This window comes from Typopeltis vanoorti, chromosome 13 (genome assembly GCF_054136105.1).
Source record: "Typopeltis vanoorti isolate ZY-2024b chromosome 13, IOZ_Tvanoo_1.0, whole genome shotgun sequence".
NCBI lineage: Eukaryota > Metazoa > Arthropoda > Arachnida > Uropygi > Thelyphonidae > Typopeltis > Typopeltis vanoorti.
The window spans coordinates 84,537,267-84,556,695 of record NC_143561.1 but is presented as its reverse complement, the minus strand read 5'-3'; the positions used below and the strand labels follow the sequence as shown (position 1 = coordinate 84,556,695).

Below are 19,429 nucleotides of genomic sequence, written 5' to 3'. Positions count from 1 at the left end.
TGTATTGTCTAACTTTTATATCAGTGATATTGTCAATGGACTGCAGGGAAATATTCAGTTGTTTGCAGATAATGTTGGGAAAGGTTATTAGTAATGCTACTGATTTAGTAGTATCCCTTCAGGAGGATATCAATAAGCTGGATAGATGGGCCAACAAATGGGTGTTTAATGCAACTAATGTAACATCAACTTGTGTTGTCTCCACGGTGCCTTCTTCGAGATTTCACACTTAATCTCTTCATTCATCCATTTTTACTCCTATCTTATTTAGCCTTTTTACCTTTGGGATACAATCAAGATTGCTACTGTTAAATAGCTCTCAGTCAATGCCCAACCAGAATCTATTTCCATTCCACTCAACTCTTCTTTTCGTACTACAGTTGCCAGTTTTCTCTTAAGCTTTTTCATAAATCACCAGACTTGTGGTTTCACATATATCCCTTCTTTACAGAAGTTTTCATATTTTCCAACTCAGCTGATCACTTCATAGTCACTCTCACCAACCATAGAAGTTCAGATGCTCCATTCATAATCACATCCTCTGATAATATAATCAGATATAAGATTCTTAACCCTCATGTGCTCTCTGTTGCATGTTGTCTAAGATTGTTGTCACTTAAGAACTCGAGAAATTCATTTTCCTTATTCCCTCATGCTATTTCTTCATTCCAATCAATATTGCCATAATAGAAATCACCCATAATGATGGCCTTTGCTTGATCACTAAGCTAAGTGCCTATGTGGGCAACTTAGATTAGTCTCTTTGTCTCTACCCTCCATATTCCTTGGCCTATAGCAAACCTAATCAAATATCTCATTCTATCAATCTCCACCTCACATCATACTGGTTTAAAACCACTGCCACTTTTTTTTCCCCTTGTATCTCAACTTTATGTGGACATAATCCCCTGTCATCAGCAGCACCCTCCCCCCTTCTTGTTCTTCCTATCCTCACAAAAAACATATCCTTCCATTTCTATTCCTTTCAAGGTATCCTTCTCATTCAATTATGTTGCACTTATTCCAACTATTTTTGGGCAATGCAACAATTTCATCTCCCTTATTAATGGTACTCCTGGCATTTGTAAATAAATATAACAATTCATTTCTTGATCTATAACCAATCCTTCCTGTGCAACTCCTCGTCCATTACTTCTCAACACTTCCTTCTGTCTGTTCACCATTACCTTTTGTCCAACATATTCCCCTAGATTCAACTGCTCTCCATATTCCAGCCCATTCCATTCCTATGCTGACCATCCCCATACATGCATTCATTACTGCTTTTAGAATTCACCCTCCTTACACTGTCTCCCCAACCTTCCTGGCCCTTCCTGTTTCCCTGATCAACTTGCACTGTTGTTCTCATATTCTCATCTCCACTCACATTGATCTCGCCTATTGTGCTCATTTCCATCATCCAACTTCCATTGATACCTTGTTTGCATCACTGATTACACTTCCCTCCAGCAGTAGCCTTTCCAGATGACTTGCTCAAAACCATTCAGATGCAGCCATTATTTTTATACAGTTTCATTTATCCCTCAAACTCATCCAAAACATTCACGATCTCTATTATCTTTACACATTTCTGCTAACATTTTGTTCAAGATCATTTGCTCTCTGAAACTTATCATTGTCATATCTGGGCAACACACAAACTAGTTTTCCTGCCAACTGTTGTCTTTCACTCTCCTCAATAATCTCCTGATATCCATCCTCATTTTCTCCCTAAGTTCAACCAAAATCATTTGTTCCAACCATAACCAACTCCCTTGTACCCTTACTTCTTATATCCGGTGTCTCAACTGCCCTGTTCATTCTCCCTCCTGGAAAACAGACATTGTGCATCCTCTTATCCACCAACCTTTTCAAATAGAATCTTGAGTCATTTTCTACTTCTTTTTGTTCACTATCTTTCATTTTATTCTTTTGCTTCCTTTTGTATCCACCATACATCTAATTTCATTTTGTATGCCCCTCATCTCATTTTTCATCTTAATCATTTCATTTTTCAATTCTTGCATTCCAACAATCATTCCTGCTTTTGCTCCTTCATTCAGACTTTCTTCCATTCTCCTTGTCATGCCATCCCTTGCTCCTTCAGTCAGGTTCCCTTCCATTTCTGTATTTACACTTGCTTTTACTTTTTCAGTTATTTCTGTATTCACAATGACATTCCTTGCAATCATGTTTTCACGCTCTCTCTTTTGGCTATCATTCTTACATGTCTTGCATCCATCGTTGCCTTTCACCTTTTGTCTGATATTCTTTACTTCCTGTTCCCAGTTTGAACTTTCATTCAAATCACTGCAGTCGATTAAAATATCACACTTTCTGCAGAATCTCACTCTCACTTCTTTTGTTTAATCTAACAACAATTATACCTGCCACATTTGACCTTGCATACATATTACACTCCTAACAACAAACCACCTTAGTAAAAATCAAATCCACTTCACTCACCACACTTAATTTTCGTTGGCTTTACCAAATCTAGCCAGAAAAGCTGGTCACTTCTGAGAAAATTAGGGGGAGCAGAACCAGTGTTGTGTCCCAAATTACGATTATTAGGCTTTCAACTATCCTTACATGTGAAACTCTACTTGTCTTTGTCCGAATCTTATTTATATACGAGATATCACCCAAATACAAATATTTAAGCTTCTTCTTCCCTTAGTGTCCCTAAATATTTATTTTATACTGCGCCTTTCAGGACATTTAGTTTAAGATATAAAATTCAAAAACAAGGAGCAATTACCAAATATGTCTGAGCATGAAACTAATATGCAGTCATGACCTTTATCTCATAACTTAACAAATCCCCCCCCCCCCCCCCCGCGTGATTAGGTTCATACGTTGTTACAAGTGGTGCATTGAGCGGCAATTTCAGACAACTGTATTTTCAATGAACAAAAGTTTATTGAACTCTTAAACATGGTACAATTCATTCTTTATCAAATAAACTCAATTCAATACTAAGAATATATAATACAAATTTTCACTAGCTAAACACAAGTATTAGGTTAAGACCCTACATGAGAATTATGATCATATCGCCATAACAGATTCTATACACACAAACATGTATAATCCTAGAACTAGTTGATCCTTTGTCTAACGCCTTACTGGTTTGATCACGCTATAATTCTCTATTTTCTAGGACATATATAATCAGTTACTTTAATTTTCTCACTAAGACTATGGATTAAAATTACCCTTTTGCTGAGCTAATACACATTTTTGACCTTTAAAACTCTCTTAAATAAAATACAATGTACATGCATAAATCTCTAGGCACATGAATACGTATTAATTAATAATAACAAGCTCATTTTATTCCAGTTTGACATGTACTAAAGTCCTAGTATAATTGTCATTAATCCTTTCTACTGTTCAGTAATTGAACAATGACTACAGTTACATATGATTTGAATTGACAAGAGATTTTACAGTACCTTTTGACTTGGGTCTTCTACACTGGTCTCTACCATTTTCCGATATTTCACCTTCCTAGGACGAACTCCTCTATAACTTATCACTCCTAAGTTCTTTTGGCACTAAGATGGGCTTTCACAATCTTTACCTTACATTCTTCAATCAATTACATACATAGGATCATCTATTCTATAGCTGTGAAATTCACCACATGGGCACTGATTCCTTTACAGAATTTTCTTTCTCTCGTTACGATCACTGGACGATGAAATACACTGACATAATCTTCTCTCTTTTTAACTAAACAGCGTCCCTTGTTTCTTACAATAGGAACACGGAATCAAAATCCTGCACACTTTGTTTCCTTATTGTGTCGGACGGAGAAAACTCCTAACCCATCACTCAGGAAAACCACATGAAACCTGTCCGAAGACTCGTGAAGAAAAACTCTGAGGAAAAAGCCTCGTGGGGGGGGGGGGGGTTTCCTAACCCTTTTATATGATGAGCCCTACCGGCACCTTCTTCAATTTCTTTTCTTCCCACCTTACTGGATTCTATTTCACTGACCAATTAGAGTGGTGTTTTTCTGTCAAAACATCATGCGGTCCATGGGCACGCAACTGACACGTTACGAAGTCTCAAATTTGGGAATTATGACGTTGAGGTTTGGTTTTTATTTAAGCTAACCTCTATGTCATCTATACTAAATTAATCCCCTTTACAAAATTTTCTTAGAATTAACTCAAATCTTTAATCTCTTATTTCAAGTGTAAAAGCTAGCCTCTCACATACAAAATCCTATGACTAATCTTCTTTGCTTTACTTAACCTTATTTTATCATATCACAACTGTAATAAAATTCCCCTCTCCTTTTTTTTTTAGTTCAACAAACAATTTCAGCTATATTTTTCACTTGGATGCAAGCATGTTTTTCTTTCATTTTATTTTTTGTATTCGTTACTTTCAAAGGCTCTTAACGATATCTACTTAGTTATCTATACAGGGTTTTTATTTATTTTCTTGTTACATCATGATAACTGAAATTTTCACTTTCTTAAGTTATCAGGGTGTAACACCAGCAACATACAAACCACCAGAGATAACCCTGATCAAATGGCTAATCATTTACCAAAAACTTCCAAGATAAGTCCCAGCTCTACCAGGAAAATAACTGTGCAATCTTCTATCAGAAAAAATCTGAAGATGGCTTTCGAGCTTCCTGAACTTGTACAGCCAATTTCTCTTGAAGAGGTGCAAGAAGCTTTAAAACTCACCAAGAATGGCAAGGCTGCAGGAGTGGATGGTATCCTCCCCAAGTTTCTAAAACATCTCAGCCAACAAGGTTAATGATGGCTGGCCACCCTTTTCTCAAATATTATAACAACTGGAAAACTACCAAGACTGTGGCAGGAAACCAAATAATTGCTGTGTCCAAACCAGGGAAAGATCCAAATAATGTCAAAAATCTATGACCTATCTCCTTGCTTTGCTCCACCTTTAAGCTCTTTGAAAGAATTCTCCTTAAAAGAATTTCACCACTCATCGAAAGAGCACTCCCAATTGAACAAGCTTGCTTCAAGCCAGGAAGAAGTTGCTGTGACCATGGTCCTGGTCTTACAACACAGATTGAAGCAGGCTTTCAGAAGAAACTTAAATCAGGAGTCACTTTCATTGACCTAGCTTATGACACAGTTTATGACAAAGTTTGGATCAGGGGCTTCCTCCTAAAGCTAAGCAATATCATTAGGTGCTAAACAATCTTTCCAGCATTTTGAATCCATTCTCTCCAACAGAAAGATTCAGGTCCATATTGGTGGGAAAAAGAGCAGATCCAGATGTCTGACTTACCACATACTAGCTCAAGCAAATATATATATACGCCGATGATCTCGCTATCCTACACCAGTCTTCCTCCTTTACCATCCTGGAAACAACCTTAAACACAGACCTGAACATCCTGTAAGTGTACTTCAAGCAGTGATACCTGAAGGCAAATCCAACAAGAACAGTGTCCACAGCATTCCACCTGAACAACGCAGAGGCAAATTGACACCTCAACCTCTCTCTTTCTGTGGCAAAATAGTAGAGCATGAGAGAGTGGAGAGCAAGTATTATGAATGATATACTTGCTGAAATGTGTGAGGAGATGGGAGTACAGTTTGTTAATATGTGGAATGGGTTTGAGGGATGAAGTGAGCTGTATGGGAGCAGTGGACTGCATTTGAGTGGTTATGGTGTGAGTTGCTTGGAGAGACTGCTGCTGGAAGGTAGAGAAGTGAATAGAGAGAATGAATCAGATCGAGAGGGGAGTGATGTGGAAGAGCAGGAGAGTAAGACAGGAGAGATTGAAGAGGTGGATATGAATGGGGAAGTGAGTGGTATGAATATAGAAAATGAGAGAATGGGTGTGCAAGAGGAGCAGGGAAACAGGGAGACTCAGGGTGGACAGGGGTACACAGCGTGAGAAAGATGGATGCTCCAAGAGGAGGTGAGAGCATTTGCAGGCAGGAAAGGAATGGGATGACCAGGGATCAAGAGGAAACAGTTAGAATTGAAAAGTGTTCTAAAATGAAGAAGCAGAAAGGGAAATGGCCCCAGAAGAGCATGGAGAGATCACATCGAGTGAGTGGTTTCAGTGGAACTAGCTGTAGATCCAGAAATGAGCTGTTGTGTTTGTATACAAATGCTAGAAGTATAAGAAACAAGACAGATGAAATGGTTGCACTAATTGCTTCTGTTCACCCAAAGATTGTCGGAATAAACGAGACATGGTTGGAAGAGGATGATGTCCTGACAGGAATAGAGATGGAAGGGTATGATGTGTTTTGTGAGGATAGAAGGGGTAAAAAGGGAGGGGGGGGAGTGCTATCGATGATAGAGAAAGAGTTATGTCCATACAAAGTAGAGATGCAAGACGGAAATAGCGCCAGTGGTTTTGACGCAGTATGGTGTGAGATAGAGGTGAATGGAATCAAATACTTGGTGGGATGTTGATATAGACCAGGTAATGTGGATGGTGGTAATAGTGAAATGTATAGTCAAATTAGCCAAGCAAATAAGAAAAGGGGTGATCATTATGGGTGATTTTAATTATGGCAATAAAGACTGGAATGATGAGATAGCAACTGGAAGTAAAGAAAATGAGTTTCTTGAGTTTTTGAGGGATAACTACCTCAGACAGTATGTAACAGAGGGCACACGAGGATTAAGGGTCTTGGATTTGGTCATCTCATCAGAGGATGTAATTATAAATGAGGTGTCAAATCATCCACCAATTGGTGAGAGTGACTATGAGGTGATTACCTAGGTGGTTGCCGGCAGTGTGAGGACCCTTGTGAGAAAAGGGTATATGTGGAACTTCAAGGGGGGGGGGGTGATTATGAAGAGCTCAGGAGACAGCTTGCAGGTGTAGCATGGAATGAGGAGTTAGCTGGAAAAGAGATCAATGCAGCTTGGGGGATTTTCAAAAACTATCTAGCGGATACATGTCTAAATGTATTCCAAGGGTGAGAAGGTTAAAGAAGGAAGGTGTGAGATGGATGAATAAAGAGATTAAGCATGCGATACAGAGAAAAGGGACATTATGGAGGCAGCATAAGAGAAGTGGAAATCGCCAATTTCATGAGGTCTACAAAGACCAGGCAAGGAGGATGACTTGGTTGGTGAGAGTAGCTAAAGAGAGGTATGAACAGCAGTTAGCTAATGAAGCCAAAAAGAATCCTAGGGAGTTCTTTCGATATATGTAGCCAGCAAAAGAAAGAATGATTATGGAAGGATGACATTGATTGGAGAAAATGGTATAAAGACAGCTGATGCAGAATGTGTGGTGGAGATACTTAATGAGCAGTTCATAAAGGTCTTTCAATCTTGTGAATGTGACTTCATGGAGAGATTGAGAGCAGTTGATGATGGGGAGGAGAGACTGACTGTAAGTGAGCAAGAGTTGTTTGGTGAGTTGAGTAAACTAGATGTTAATAAGGCTGTGGGACTTGATAATATATCACTGCATATTCTGAAGGAATGTGCCAGGGAGTTGACACCTCCTTTGACATATTTTTTTAATACGAGTCTTGCACTTGGTCAAGTTCCTAAGGAGGGCAAGATTGTGCCACTTCATAAAGGAGATAATTGAACTCAAGCATCAAACTATAGGCCTCTCTGTGTTGTGGTTAAGTTTTTGGAGAAGCTTGTGATAACTAGGATCTAGAGTTGGGTAGACAACAATGGTATAATCTTTGATGGACAGCATGGATTTGCTAAAGGGAGGTCCTGTTTTAGTAATCTACTTACTTATTCAATAAAGTGACTGCTTCCTTGGACAGAGTAGAAGTATACACAGTAATATATTGGATTTCGCAAAGGCTTTTGATAGAGTACCTCATGATAAGTTAACAGTCAAACGAGCAGATGGGGTTGGATATTAGATTAGTGCATTAGATTGGCTATCTGATAGGTATCAACAAGTTGTGTATGGGGGTGCGGTAACCAGGAAAAGGAAAGTCACTAGTGGAGTGCATCAGGGGTCTGTTTTAGGAACATTACTGTTTAACTTGTATATTAATGATATTGGTGAAGATTTGGATGGAGATATTCAGTTGTTTGCAAATGATGCAAAGTTGGGATGAACCATAAAGAGTAGTGAAGATGTTGTGGCCTTACAAGAAGACTTGAATAAATTCAGTGATTGGGCACGGAAATGGGGATGTGAGCTCAATGTTGCAAAATCTAAGGTTTTAAAATTTGGAAAACAAAGATGGGATGCAGAATTTATGCTTGGTGAGAATATATTGTTGGAGGTAGAGGAAATAAGAGATCTGGTGGTGATGGTGGATAAGGATCTAAAATTTAGGGGACACATTGCCAAAATTGTGAAGAGAACACAAAGGCTTCTGGGAATGATGTGGAGGACACTGACGTGTAGAAGTAGGGAGATTCTTGTTCCGTTGTATAAGGCTTTGATTAGGCCACACATGGACTATTGTGCCCAGATTTGGTCACCTGGTTTTCAGAAGGATGAAGAGATGTTGGAAAGGGTCCAGTGGCGACTGAATAAGATAGTTTCTGACCTCTGGAATGTCGAGTATGATTGAGAAGATGTAATTTGCAGAGTCTGGTGGACAGGATCCTATAACAACCCCTTACAAGTTGGTAAGGGGTTGTTATAGGATCAATGCTGGAGAAGTTTTACAGAGAATAGTGGGAGATCAATGGAGAACCAGAGGTCATCCCTGGAAACTGTATAAAGACGGTGTGAGTAGGGGAGTGAGTGGTAGGTTTTTTTCGTGCAGAGTTGTGAATGATTGGAATGCCTTGCCTGAGAGTATGGTGTCTGTAAGGAGTTTGAGTGTGTTTAAGATGGTATGATGAGATGTGTGTGTGTGATAAAAGGACCTCCCAGATGAGTCTTTGACTCTGTGAGGTCTTGGGGTAATAATAATAATAATAATAATAATGAGCCTCACCCGAAATACCTTGAAGTGAGCCTGGAGAGAAGCCTTACATGTAAAAGGCACATCAATAACCTGTCCAACAAAGTTAAAATGAGAAATAATATCATCTTGCGGATTGCTGGAACAACCTGGGGTTGTGGTACTGATGTATTAAGGTTATCTGCACTAGCCCTTGCATTCTCTGCAGCTGAATAGTGCCCCTGTCTGGGAAAGAAGGGTGCACACTAACATTACCATCAACACCTGACATGTGGAGAGAACACTGGTCCAACAATCTTCCAACAAATGGTTTCCTGGTTGAAGATCCCTGTGCTATGCAGTCTGGTTTTGCTCTTCTCTAGGAAGATTTGGTCATCTATCAACAGGATCAGAACTAAATAGGGTAGCTGTGGCTGTCTACTGCATAAATAGACTATCAGACCACCCTTATTGTGACTGTTCTCCTGTGGCCCAGATGATCACTCATATTGAGAATGACTGCCCAAGGTGTCAATTTCATGGTGGTGACATCCATAAGATGACAGATGAGACCCTGGATTGGCTTTCTGGTTTGGACATTGACCTGTAGCTGCTTTTGCCATAAGAATAAATAAATAAATTTTCGTGCCATTCATCTGGTTGTTCTTACTGTCATTTTGCCTTTGTTAATGGTTACATTCAAAATTTGCTACAAAACCTAACTTCCATAATTAATACACATTTAGTCTCAGTATCACTCATTAAGTACATTTTTATTGAAATGCATATATTCTTCAAAAATATTCCAAAAAAATAAAACTGATCTTTGCTCCAGTGATTCTATCGACCAGCATTTTACTGATGACACAGCACCCCTCTCCTCAGTTTCCTTATTTCCTCTGTCTTCTTATCATTATTTGACTTTTATGGAGTCAAAAGACTCATGATAGCAGGTCTATACTCTCTCATATCAAAAGGTCATGGAACAGCCTTGAACTCATTCACAGGTTCTGCAGTCACCACACTTTCAGGCAATGCATTGAGAAAAGCAAGTTCATGCAGAGAACCTGCTTCTCACTCCCCTGCTCACACCCTTCTTATACAGATTCCATTAATGGCCTCTAGTTCTACCCTTGCTGCCTTCTACCTTATGAAATATCTTCTCCACATTAGTCTGGTAACAAGCCCTCACCAACTTATATATCTCAATTATATCCTATTTTTCTTCTATTCAAAAGTTCTGTAAGTTGCATTCCTTCAATCTTTCCTCATATCTGACATTCCATAGAAGGTTTACCATTTAGTAAACCTTCTCTGGACTTTTTCCCCCCATACATCCTGTTAAAAACCAGGCACTAAATCTATTCACAGTAGTCCATATGTGGCCTGATCAAAGTCTTATACAGGGGAACTATAATCTCTTTGCCTTGCATATGAATGTCTCATTATTGCCATAATCTGTTGATACGTTCTTATAATTTAGCAATGTGACCCATAAACTTAGTCTCTGTCCACTATCAATCCCAGATCTGTCACCTTCTCCACAATTTCTCCATTAATTGTATACCCAACCTTGCCTACCAAATTTCAAGACCTTGCACTATGCAACATTAAATTGATGGCTCCAATCATTTGCCCACTCATAGTCTGTTCATATTCTCCTGCATGGCCACAACACCTGCTGTATTTCTCATAGCGTTTTCCAACTTTGCATCATCTGTGAACAGCTGCACATCTCCAGTTAAGCCGGTCCCAATGTCATTAATGTACAAGTTAAACAATAATGGTCCCAAAACTTTATGTGCAACGTTCCAGGCCAGAAACCACCTTTGTTAACGTGTCTGGACTCTTTCCAATATATCTTCATTCTTTGAAATCCAGGCGATCAAATCAGTGCACAGTAAAATGTGTTCAACAAGGTTATATCGTCATAAGCCATTTTGATGTACTCAAAATTTTACCACAGTGACTGTTAAATTTGAGATTCTCATCTGCTATTTTACTCACAGATCCCTTATCTACACTGCCTCCTGTAAGATATCCTACCAAATGTATACTCTGCATCCTATCTTTTCTTCCTGAATTTTTAAAGCTTTACAGTTAGTAACAATGAACTAGGAACTTGCTCTACTCACTTGCTCATTCACCCATCCTCTTTAAATCCTCTTGTAAAGCTACAGATCTGCAAACCACTTCAAATCCCCCTATTCAAATTCTCTTTAATATCATTGACATGCAAGTTAAATGGCAGTGATCCCAAAACAAATCCTTGGGACAAGTCACTAGTGATGTTCCTGTGAGATATTTCTTCTCCATACACAACTTGCTGATTCCTATCAGACAGCCAGTCTCCAATCCACATGCTAATCTATTATCCAGCTCTGTTCCATTCTAGTTGCTAACTTGTCATGCTTCAATCTATCAAAGGCTTCTGCAAAACAATTCACTAATGCAAGCAGCTGCAACCAGCTAATTTGCTGTCTATTATGAATGTTATAATATATCAGTCTTATTGCCCATTAGACATTATTATTATTATTATTATTACTATTCAGGCCTCCATGGAGTCAAAAGACTCATTGTGGGAGGTCCTTTCTAAGAAACAAGTCTATCAAGACTCATCGAGAGAGGTCCCTCCCTCCTAGGAAACACAGTCTATCGTACCACTCCTTAAATGCATTGACCGTTCTTGCTCTCACCACTCCATTAGGCAATGCATTCCATAGTTCAACCCCCTCCATGCAAAGAAACCACTCCTCATCCTCTTTCTCACAGTTTCCTTTCGTAACTTCCAGGGATGGCCCCCTTGTCATGACTCCTTCCCGCTGTTCAACCAAGCGAAAGAACTCCCCAGTGTCAACAGTTTAAAAGTCTCGATCATATCACTCCTCCTTCTTCTATCCACCAAACTCTGCAGTCCACACTTCTTCAGCCAATCCTCATAACTAACATTGTACAGTGCCAACACCATCTTTGTTATCTGCCTTTCCACAGTTAACTTATCCCTTTCAAATCCTGGGGACCAGATTTGAGAACAATAGTCTAAGTGTGGTCTGATCAGAGTCTTATACAATGGAATGATAACCATTTTATCTCTGCTTATGGATAAGCCATTTATGGATAACTAGATTAGCTTATGGATAACTAGATTATGGATAACATAATCTAGTTATCCATTCAGCAGAGAATAATGCTATTGCATTATTTTCACTTGCACAATGAGACCATTCTTTATCAGAGCAGTTTTTATATAACACTGCCATGGTATAAACAAAACTGGATGAAAAATAATGAATTTGCCCTATTATTCTGCTGAATTTCTAATCAACATCATTAGAGCACAAATTACAACTGTTGTAAACACACAGCACTGAAATTGTTGCAGAAGCAAAACTGTAACTGAAAAGGAACTGATGCTCTATCAAGGTGGCATCTTGGATAACAATGGAGTAAATTCGGAGAAGTTAGGCAGAATGTGATCTTAGAATGACTGTCTCCTAGATCTTTGACAAATTAATGCAGCCATACTTGTTGAGGTAAGGGGGGGGGGGGTGCTTCATAGCTAATACTGATTCTAAACATAGTTTCTCAGACCTGTAGTAATGTCTATGCAGCGCAGTCTTCTTCCATTCAATCCTGTGTGAAGAAATATTAAGATCATGGTCTGCCATTACTAACATGACATACAGATACATTTTAAGGTGGAAGATGACTTTCGTTGCCCAATGCGAACCCATCGCTCCACTTATTTGGAGGCCTGAAGTGGCCGAAAAAGTTCCATGTTTCATTTTTAGAGCAGGATTTCCGGAATAAGCAAAAATAAAAATAAAAAATTACAAAAAAATAAATAAAATAATATATATAACAGGGTGCAAAGTCCAACTCTACCTCCCTGTGTGCACCCTGGGGATGTTGGGAATCCTAACCATTATTGGACCTGGACCTAACACCACTAACAGAGCTCTGGCAAACACTTCAGAATTCTAGTCAGGAGAAGTGTATATGCGACCACAGCAAAGACTCCACTACAACAACAGAAACGGCCCCGAGTCCTGTGCGGCCCACACTCACCTTTCTACAGCAGTGGTAAGGCACAGAATGAGGCCAGGGATGCTAAGAATCTCACAGATGAAAAACAGGCACCTCTTAAATCTATGAAAATAGCAATCGGTACCCTCAATACTCGAACTTTGGCAAGAGATTACAGAATAGATTTATTAATCAAAGAACTAACCAATATCAACTTGGATATCCTGCTAGTAAATGAAACAAAAAGATTGAAAAACTGACAGCAAGATGGTACAATGGCTCACAGATACTCCTCGGAGCATCCTTAAACAATGGCAAACAAGGCGGAGTGGGCTTCATTGTTAAATCTAAGCTCACCAAGTTGATCCTTTCTTGTAACATCATATCTGAAAGAATAGGTGTACTCGTAATTGGAATAGAGAACAATATAACAATAAAATTAATATCCTGCTATGCTCCAAGATCTGTAGCAGATAATCAAGAAATAGAAAATTTTTACATGGATCTTGAACAGGCATTAAATTACAAGTCAACATACACATTCATTGGTGGCGACTTTAATGCCAAAATAGGATGTGGAAAAGAAAATGAAAAGTTCATAGGACATGGAGAAAGAAATAGAAGAGGAGAGAGATTAGCTGAATTTGCTGCAGCTGAATTCTGCTGCAGAATTCAGCACAAATTCTGAATGAGATTAGCTCATTCAGAATTTGTGTCATTAACAAGAAAATGATTTTGTAATTTATTGCATAGTTCAAGACCTTCTTGAATTATATTTGCAGTGAGGGGGGACAGGTTTTTCTTCCGCTTCACTATCCTTTTCTGGATCTTCGACGATATCTAAAGTTAATCGATATCAAATAATATCATCGTCACTTAAGGTATTATCCACAAGCAATTCGTCTACATCGTTCTGGCTAAATGTATCAAAATCTCCACCAATTTCATGTGCCAATGTAATGATTTCAGCGGATAATGTAGATGCATGGTTGCACTGTTTGCAATATATCCAGGCTAAGCTGCTTTCCAGCAAGCATTTAAAGTTTGTGGTCTTATTTCAGCGATAGCAGATGCAACATGATTTAAGCAGTCCAAAATAGAAAATTTTTTCCAAAAATTTTTTCCAAATAAACTCTTAATGATTCATTTTCTATGTGTGCTAAGTGTGCTTAACATAATATTTTTTAAAAGTAGCAATTATGCCTTGATCTAATGGCTGAATAATGCTTGTTGTATTGGTTGGAAAAAACACTACCTGGATGTTCTAAATGCGAATGACTTGGTGCATCGTCAACAATTAATGAAACTTTCAAATTGAGAGCTTTTTGCTTCATATATGTTTCCACTTCTGGCACAAAGCAATTTTTGAAGTATTCAGTAAATACAGCAGTTGTTACCCAGGCCTTTGTATTAGCCATCCAATGTACCGGCAGCTGTTTTAGATCTTTGCCTTTTAGAGCATGTGGTCTTAGAAATCGATTTACTAGGAGGAGTTTCAACATTAGATCTCCTGATGCATTGCTACAAAGTAACAACGTTACTCGATCTTTGCTTGCTTTAAACGCACTTGCTTTTTTCTCAGACTTTGCGATGTAAGTTCGACTAGGCATTTTCTCCCTAAACAATCCTGTTTCATCAGCGTTAAACACTTGATCAGGACAATATACATCATCTTTAATAATTTTGGCTAACTTCTCTTGAAAATTTTGGCTGCTTCTTCATCTGCTGCTACAACCTCGCCTGTAATCTTCACGTCATGAATGCATTCCTTTTTAAAAACCCGGTTAACCATCCTTTGCTAGCCGAAAATTCTTTATCAGCCTGTGAAACGGAAGTAGATGGCTCCAATTGCTTCATCTGTTCATATAACCGAAGAGCTTTTTGTTTAATTAAATAACCACTTATAGGAGTTAATTGAGTTAATTCTTCAATCCAAATTACAGGCGCTTGTTCCGTGTTTTCTAATAAAGCATCTCTTGAGTACGATGATAATTTGGCAGAAATGACAGATTTTATTATTGCAACTTCATTCATTTTAATTGCTCTTATAGTTGATTCGCCTAAATTAAAATGTTTACCAATCACTGTAGATCCCTTTCCTTTTGCTAAGCAATCTAAAATTGTAATTTTGATTTCCAAAGAAATTGCTTTTCTTTGGTGCTTTTTCTCCATTGGGCAAAATTTAATTAATTAATAATTAATGAGCAATTATTAATTAATAATAAAAAATCAGCTAAATTAACAATTAATTATTAATGAATACATTACAAAATAACCAAGGTGTTCCATGAAAATTTCAAGATTTGCGATGCGTTTCAGTCATAGGAAAAGTTTGGGAAATGCTCGATTACCCTATTATTGGAATGGATTCTCCTTCTGTTGACATGCGCAAGTGTCGAAAGGTCTCGTATCTGTGGGCGTGCAAAAGAGACCCGAGTGTACTTTGATTTTTGTACCACATCTTCCTTTTATATAATCCTCTTTCACTCAGTTCTTTATTATTCATTTTCTTTTCTTTTCTTTTCTTTTTTTCACTTCCATTTGCTTGGTTTATAAAGTTTATAGCAGTGATGTTCTTAATGATTGGAACAGTTATAGATCATTAGCTAGGTCTGGTGAGAATTTTGGCTGCTCAGTACATGACTACACTGAATGCTTTATTACTATCACAGAATTGTGCATAATTTACATTTCAAATATACAACATGAAATGTGAAATTGTAACAGCCTGAATTACTATCTTGATGAACTAATCCATTCTGATTAATTTATGTATTATAATACTCACATTAGTTTTGGTATTAAAATAAACCTTCAGATTTGAATGCACATACACAACTCTCCATAGAAAACTGTGGGAACCACCAGAATAGTTTGTAGTCGACAGTTGCTATAATGAATTTTCTTGACCATAGGCATTACATCTGTGGGCTTTGGTTAAGTCTTTTCTATAATTTGTTATAGTCAGCTAGTTTGTTTGAATGGTGTTTGCTATAGTGAGAACTGACTGCACATTGCAAATCATTAGGAAATATTTCAATTTCAATCCATTATTTGTAGCACAGTAATTGTAAATTAAATATCCATCATATTGAGTACTTCTAGAAATTTAGATTTTAATAATTATGTTAATTAGATAAAATTTCTTTGCTATAGCAAGGAATTTTTATTCAATCACCATTAATGTGGTAAACAAATCTATGTATATCTGAAACAAGTATTTGTTTTGGCTGACCTTGCTTATATCAGCTGAGTCCTAGAAATTATTATTATTACTAACATCTGACTTCCATGGAGTCAGAGACTCATTGTGGGAGGTACACACTATTGCACATAATGCTCATCCAACTGTGTCTTAAAATGATTCAATGCATCTACATTCACAACACACTAAGGCAATGCATTCCACTCACCAATCACTCCACATAAAGAACCTTCTCCTCACTCCTCTGCTCACACTCTCTTTATACAGTTTCCAGTGATGGTCCCTTGTTCATCCCCCCCCCCCGCCATTCTATGAAAAATCTTTTCCATGTCAGCCTGATAACAACTGCTGACTAGCTTATATGTCTGAATCATATCTCTCCCTCCCCTCTTCCTCCTATTCATGAGGCTTTGCAATTTACATTCTCTCAATCTGTCCTCATACTCAACATTCCAAAGACCACTGACAACTTTATTTTTCAGGTAATTATTTTCAGGTAATCTATAATCAGTTTGTCAAGCCTTTGAGGCTGTAAGCCACCCAATGTTTAAAAGTGATAGTTACAAATCTTTTTTGAAATATTTCAAGATTCTGAAAGACTTCTGAGCTAGGCTAAAGTAATTCTGAGTATTTCTTTGGTTTTAAATGTCTTTATTTCTTCCTTTTTTTTAACTTTTAGATAAATTTGCTGGATACTAAAAGAAGCTTAAATGTGAATATATTCCTGAAACAGTTTAAAACGGATCCTGAAGGAATTGTAAATATGATTATCAAATGTCATGCAAAAGAAATTGGTGCAGAACGACTGCGAGGCTTACAGAAGATTCTTCCAGAAAATGAGGAGGTATATCATATTTTTTGTTTGAACATTATAAAAATTATAAAACTACAATAAACATTTCATTATATGATCACTCAGAGTGGAGAATAACCCTGTGTGTGTGTGTGTGTGTGTGTGTGTGTGTGTGTGTGTGTGTGTGTGTGTGTGTGTGTGTGTGTGTGTGTGTGTGTGTGTCCTTTACCACATTTTAAAGTTCTACATTTGCATTAAAAAATTCCCTACTTACATTAATTGATATATCACGATGTGATTTATCAATCATTATTAATAGCTTAATAGTCTGTGCTGTTTACTTCATTAAGTGTAGATAGCTTCATTAAGCTATCTACTCTTGAAGATAGAAATTGTCAAGTAAGTGAAGGTGCATGTAGTACAAGTGATAGCAAGAATGAAATGGAGGAGGAGGAAATGAAAACTGACCATGATAATAAAAGAGAGTGTGTGTATGCTTATGTGGATTTCTTCATAGAACAAAATGTAAGACTGAATTGGAGATGAAATGCATGGTGGGTGGGTATGGCAGAGAAATGAGATGGGAGATTCTGGGGGAGAAAAAAGTAGAGTATAAGGAAATAGATTGTTTTTTTTTCTTTTAAGGTTACACAGTGGTCAGCATTGAGAGGTGGTTACAGGGTTGACACAGGAGTTCTTTTGCTTGGTTGAACAGTGGAAAGGAGTGATGACAAGAGGTCATCCCTGGAAGTTACAAAAGGAAACTGTGAGCAAGAGGGGTGAGGACAGATGGTTTACAAACTATCTCCAAAATAGAACGCATATCACACGTATCGGGTCAAACCGAAGTAGAGAGCTATCAGTAACCTGTGGAGTGCCACAGGGAGCTGTACTCTCCCCAACTCTATTCAACATTTACATGCATGATGTTAATCAGCTACCTCTCAAAGGTAAGATATTCCAAGACACAGGCGATACATTGATAATATCCATCCATAATAATACAAACATAGCCCAAACAAATATGCAACATGGCATAAATCTGATCACAGACTGGCTCGCGAAAAACTCCATACACCTAAACTCAGATAAGACAAAATTAATGATATTCAGAAATCCACTGACTCGACCAGTTGATAACAAATATATAACCATCCAATATCCACTCTCCAACATAAAAAAAACACACAGAACAGTGAAACCACTACAATCACTCAGATTGAAACAATACGATACCTTGAAATTTACTTCGATGCAGATATGAACTGGAATAGCCACATAAACCATCTACACAACAAACTCTGAACAGTAACTAGCAAACTCTACAGGTTAAAAGACATAGTTCCCACACACCTAAAAACACTAATATACAAAGCACTATGCTAAGATATGCTATAACAATGTATGCTTTCTGTGCACCCTACAAACTAAATAGATTAATGTCGTTACAGTACAAAATGATAACACTGATCTTTTGGGAACAAAGAGACAATAACGACTTTATATACACTGCCATGTTAGAACACACAATACTGACAGCAAAACATTTATATCACTATGCAGCTTTGCTAAAACATTATTTCGATGCCAACTACAGGACAGTCAGAAATATATATCGCATAACAAGACCTCAGACAACTAATTATAACACATATAAATACAATAATCACTACGGAAAGGCCACACGAAACTTCTACCTTTTGAATTCAGAAACCTTACAAATTACAATAGCCTGAAAAAGAGCTCTATGAACAAGAAACACGCACCCAAAATACCATACCAACTCAATGAAACACGATATATTCATTCAGCCTTCCAGTTCAGTGACGCATCAGTACATTCCAAGTTATTGTGTGTGTTTCTCAATCATAATTTTTGTAGCTTCCCAACACAGCAAACAAACCAATAAATAATAACCAACTGGTGTCATCCTCAGATAAGCTTACATATAAGCTTGGAGGATGAAAGCTGGGAAATTACTTCTCATCCAAGATAAAGAGGAAAAAAAAAAGTATGTATCATATGTAACCAAATGTATGTAATGTACGTACGACATGTAAACTAATGTATATATTATATGTAAACAAATGTATGTAACGTAAGTATCATATGTAAACAAATGTAAGCATTGTGGTATCATATATAATCAAATGAATGTAATGTGATTAAAAAAAAAATGTAAAAAAAAATTATCATCTGACCTCCATGGAGTCAGAGACTCATTGTGGGAAATGCAAACCATTCCACACAATGCTCATCCAACTGTGCTTTAATCTGATTCACTGTGTCTACACCCACAACACACTCAGGCAATGCATTCCACTCTCCATGCAAAGAACATAATCCTCCTTATACAGTTTCCAGCAATGGCCTCTTGTTCTAACCCTCTCCCCCTATCATTCTATGAAAATTCTCCTCCATGTCGACCCAATAACAACCCTAACTATCTTATATATATATATCAATCATATCTCCCCCCCCCCTTCCTCCTATTCACGAGGATCTGTAACTTACATTCTCTCAATCTGTCCTCGTACTTCAAAGTGTCTACACCCA

General features: G+C 37.7%; 1 protein-coding gene across 1 annotated transcript in view; it reads left to right on the top strand.

Moving 5' to 3' along the window:
• The window catches only part of LOC150100324 (inverted formin-2-like), a 319,787-nt gene that overhangs the window by 199,349 nt on the left and 101,009 nt on the right, over positions 1–19,429 (top strand). Inside the window, exon 8 of the mRNA XM_090402638.1 lies at positions 16,760–16,924. Coding sequence (XP_090258764.1) covers positions 16,760–16,924 — 165 coding nt within the window. The remainder of the gene's footprint in view (positions 1–16,759; positions 16,925–19,429) is intronic.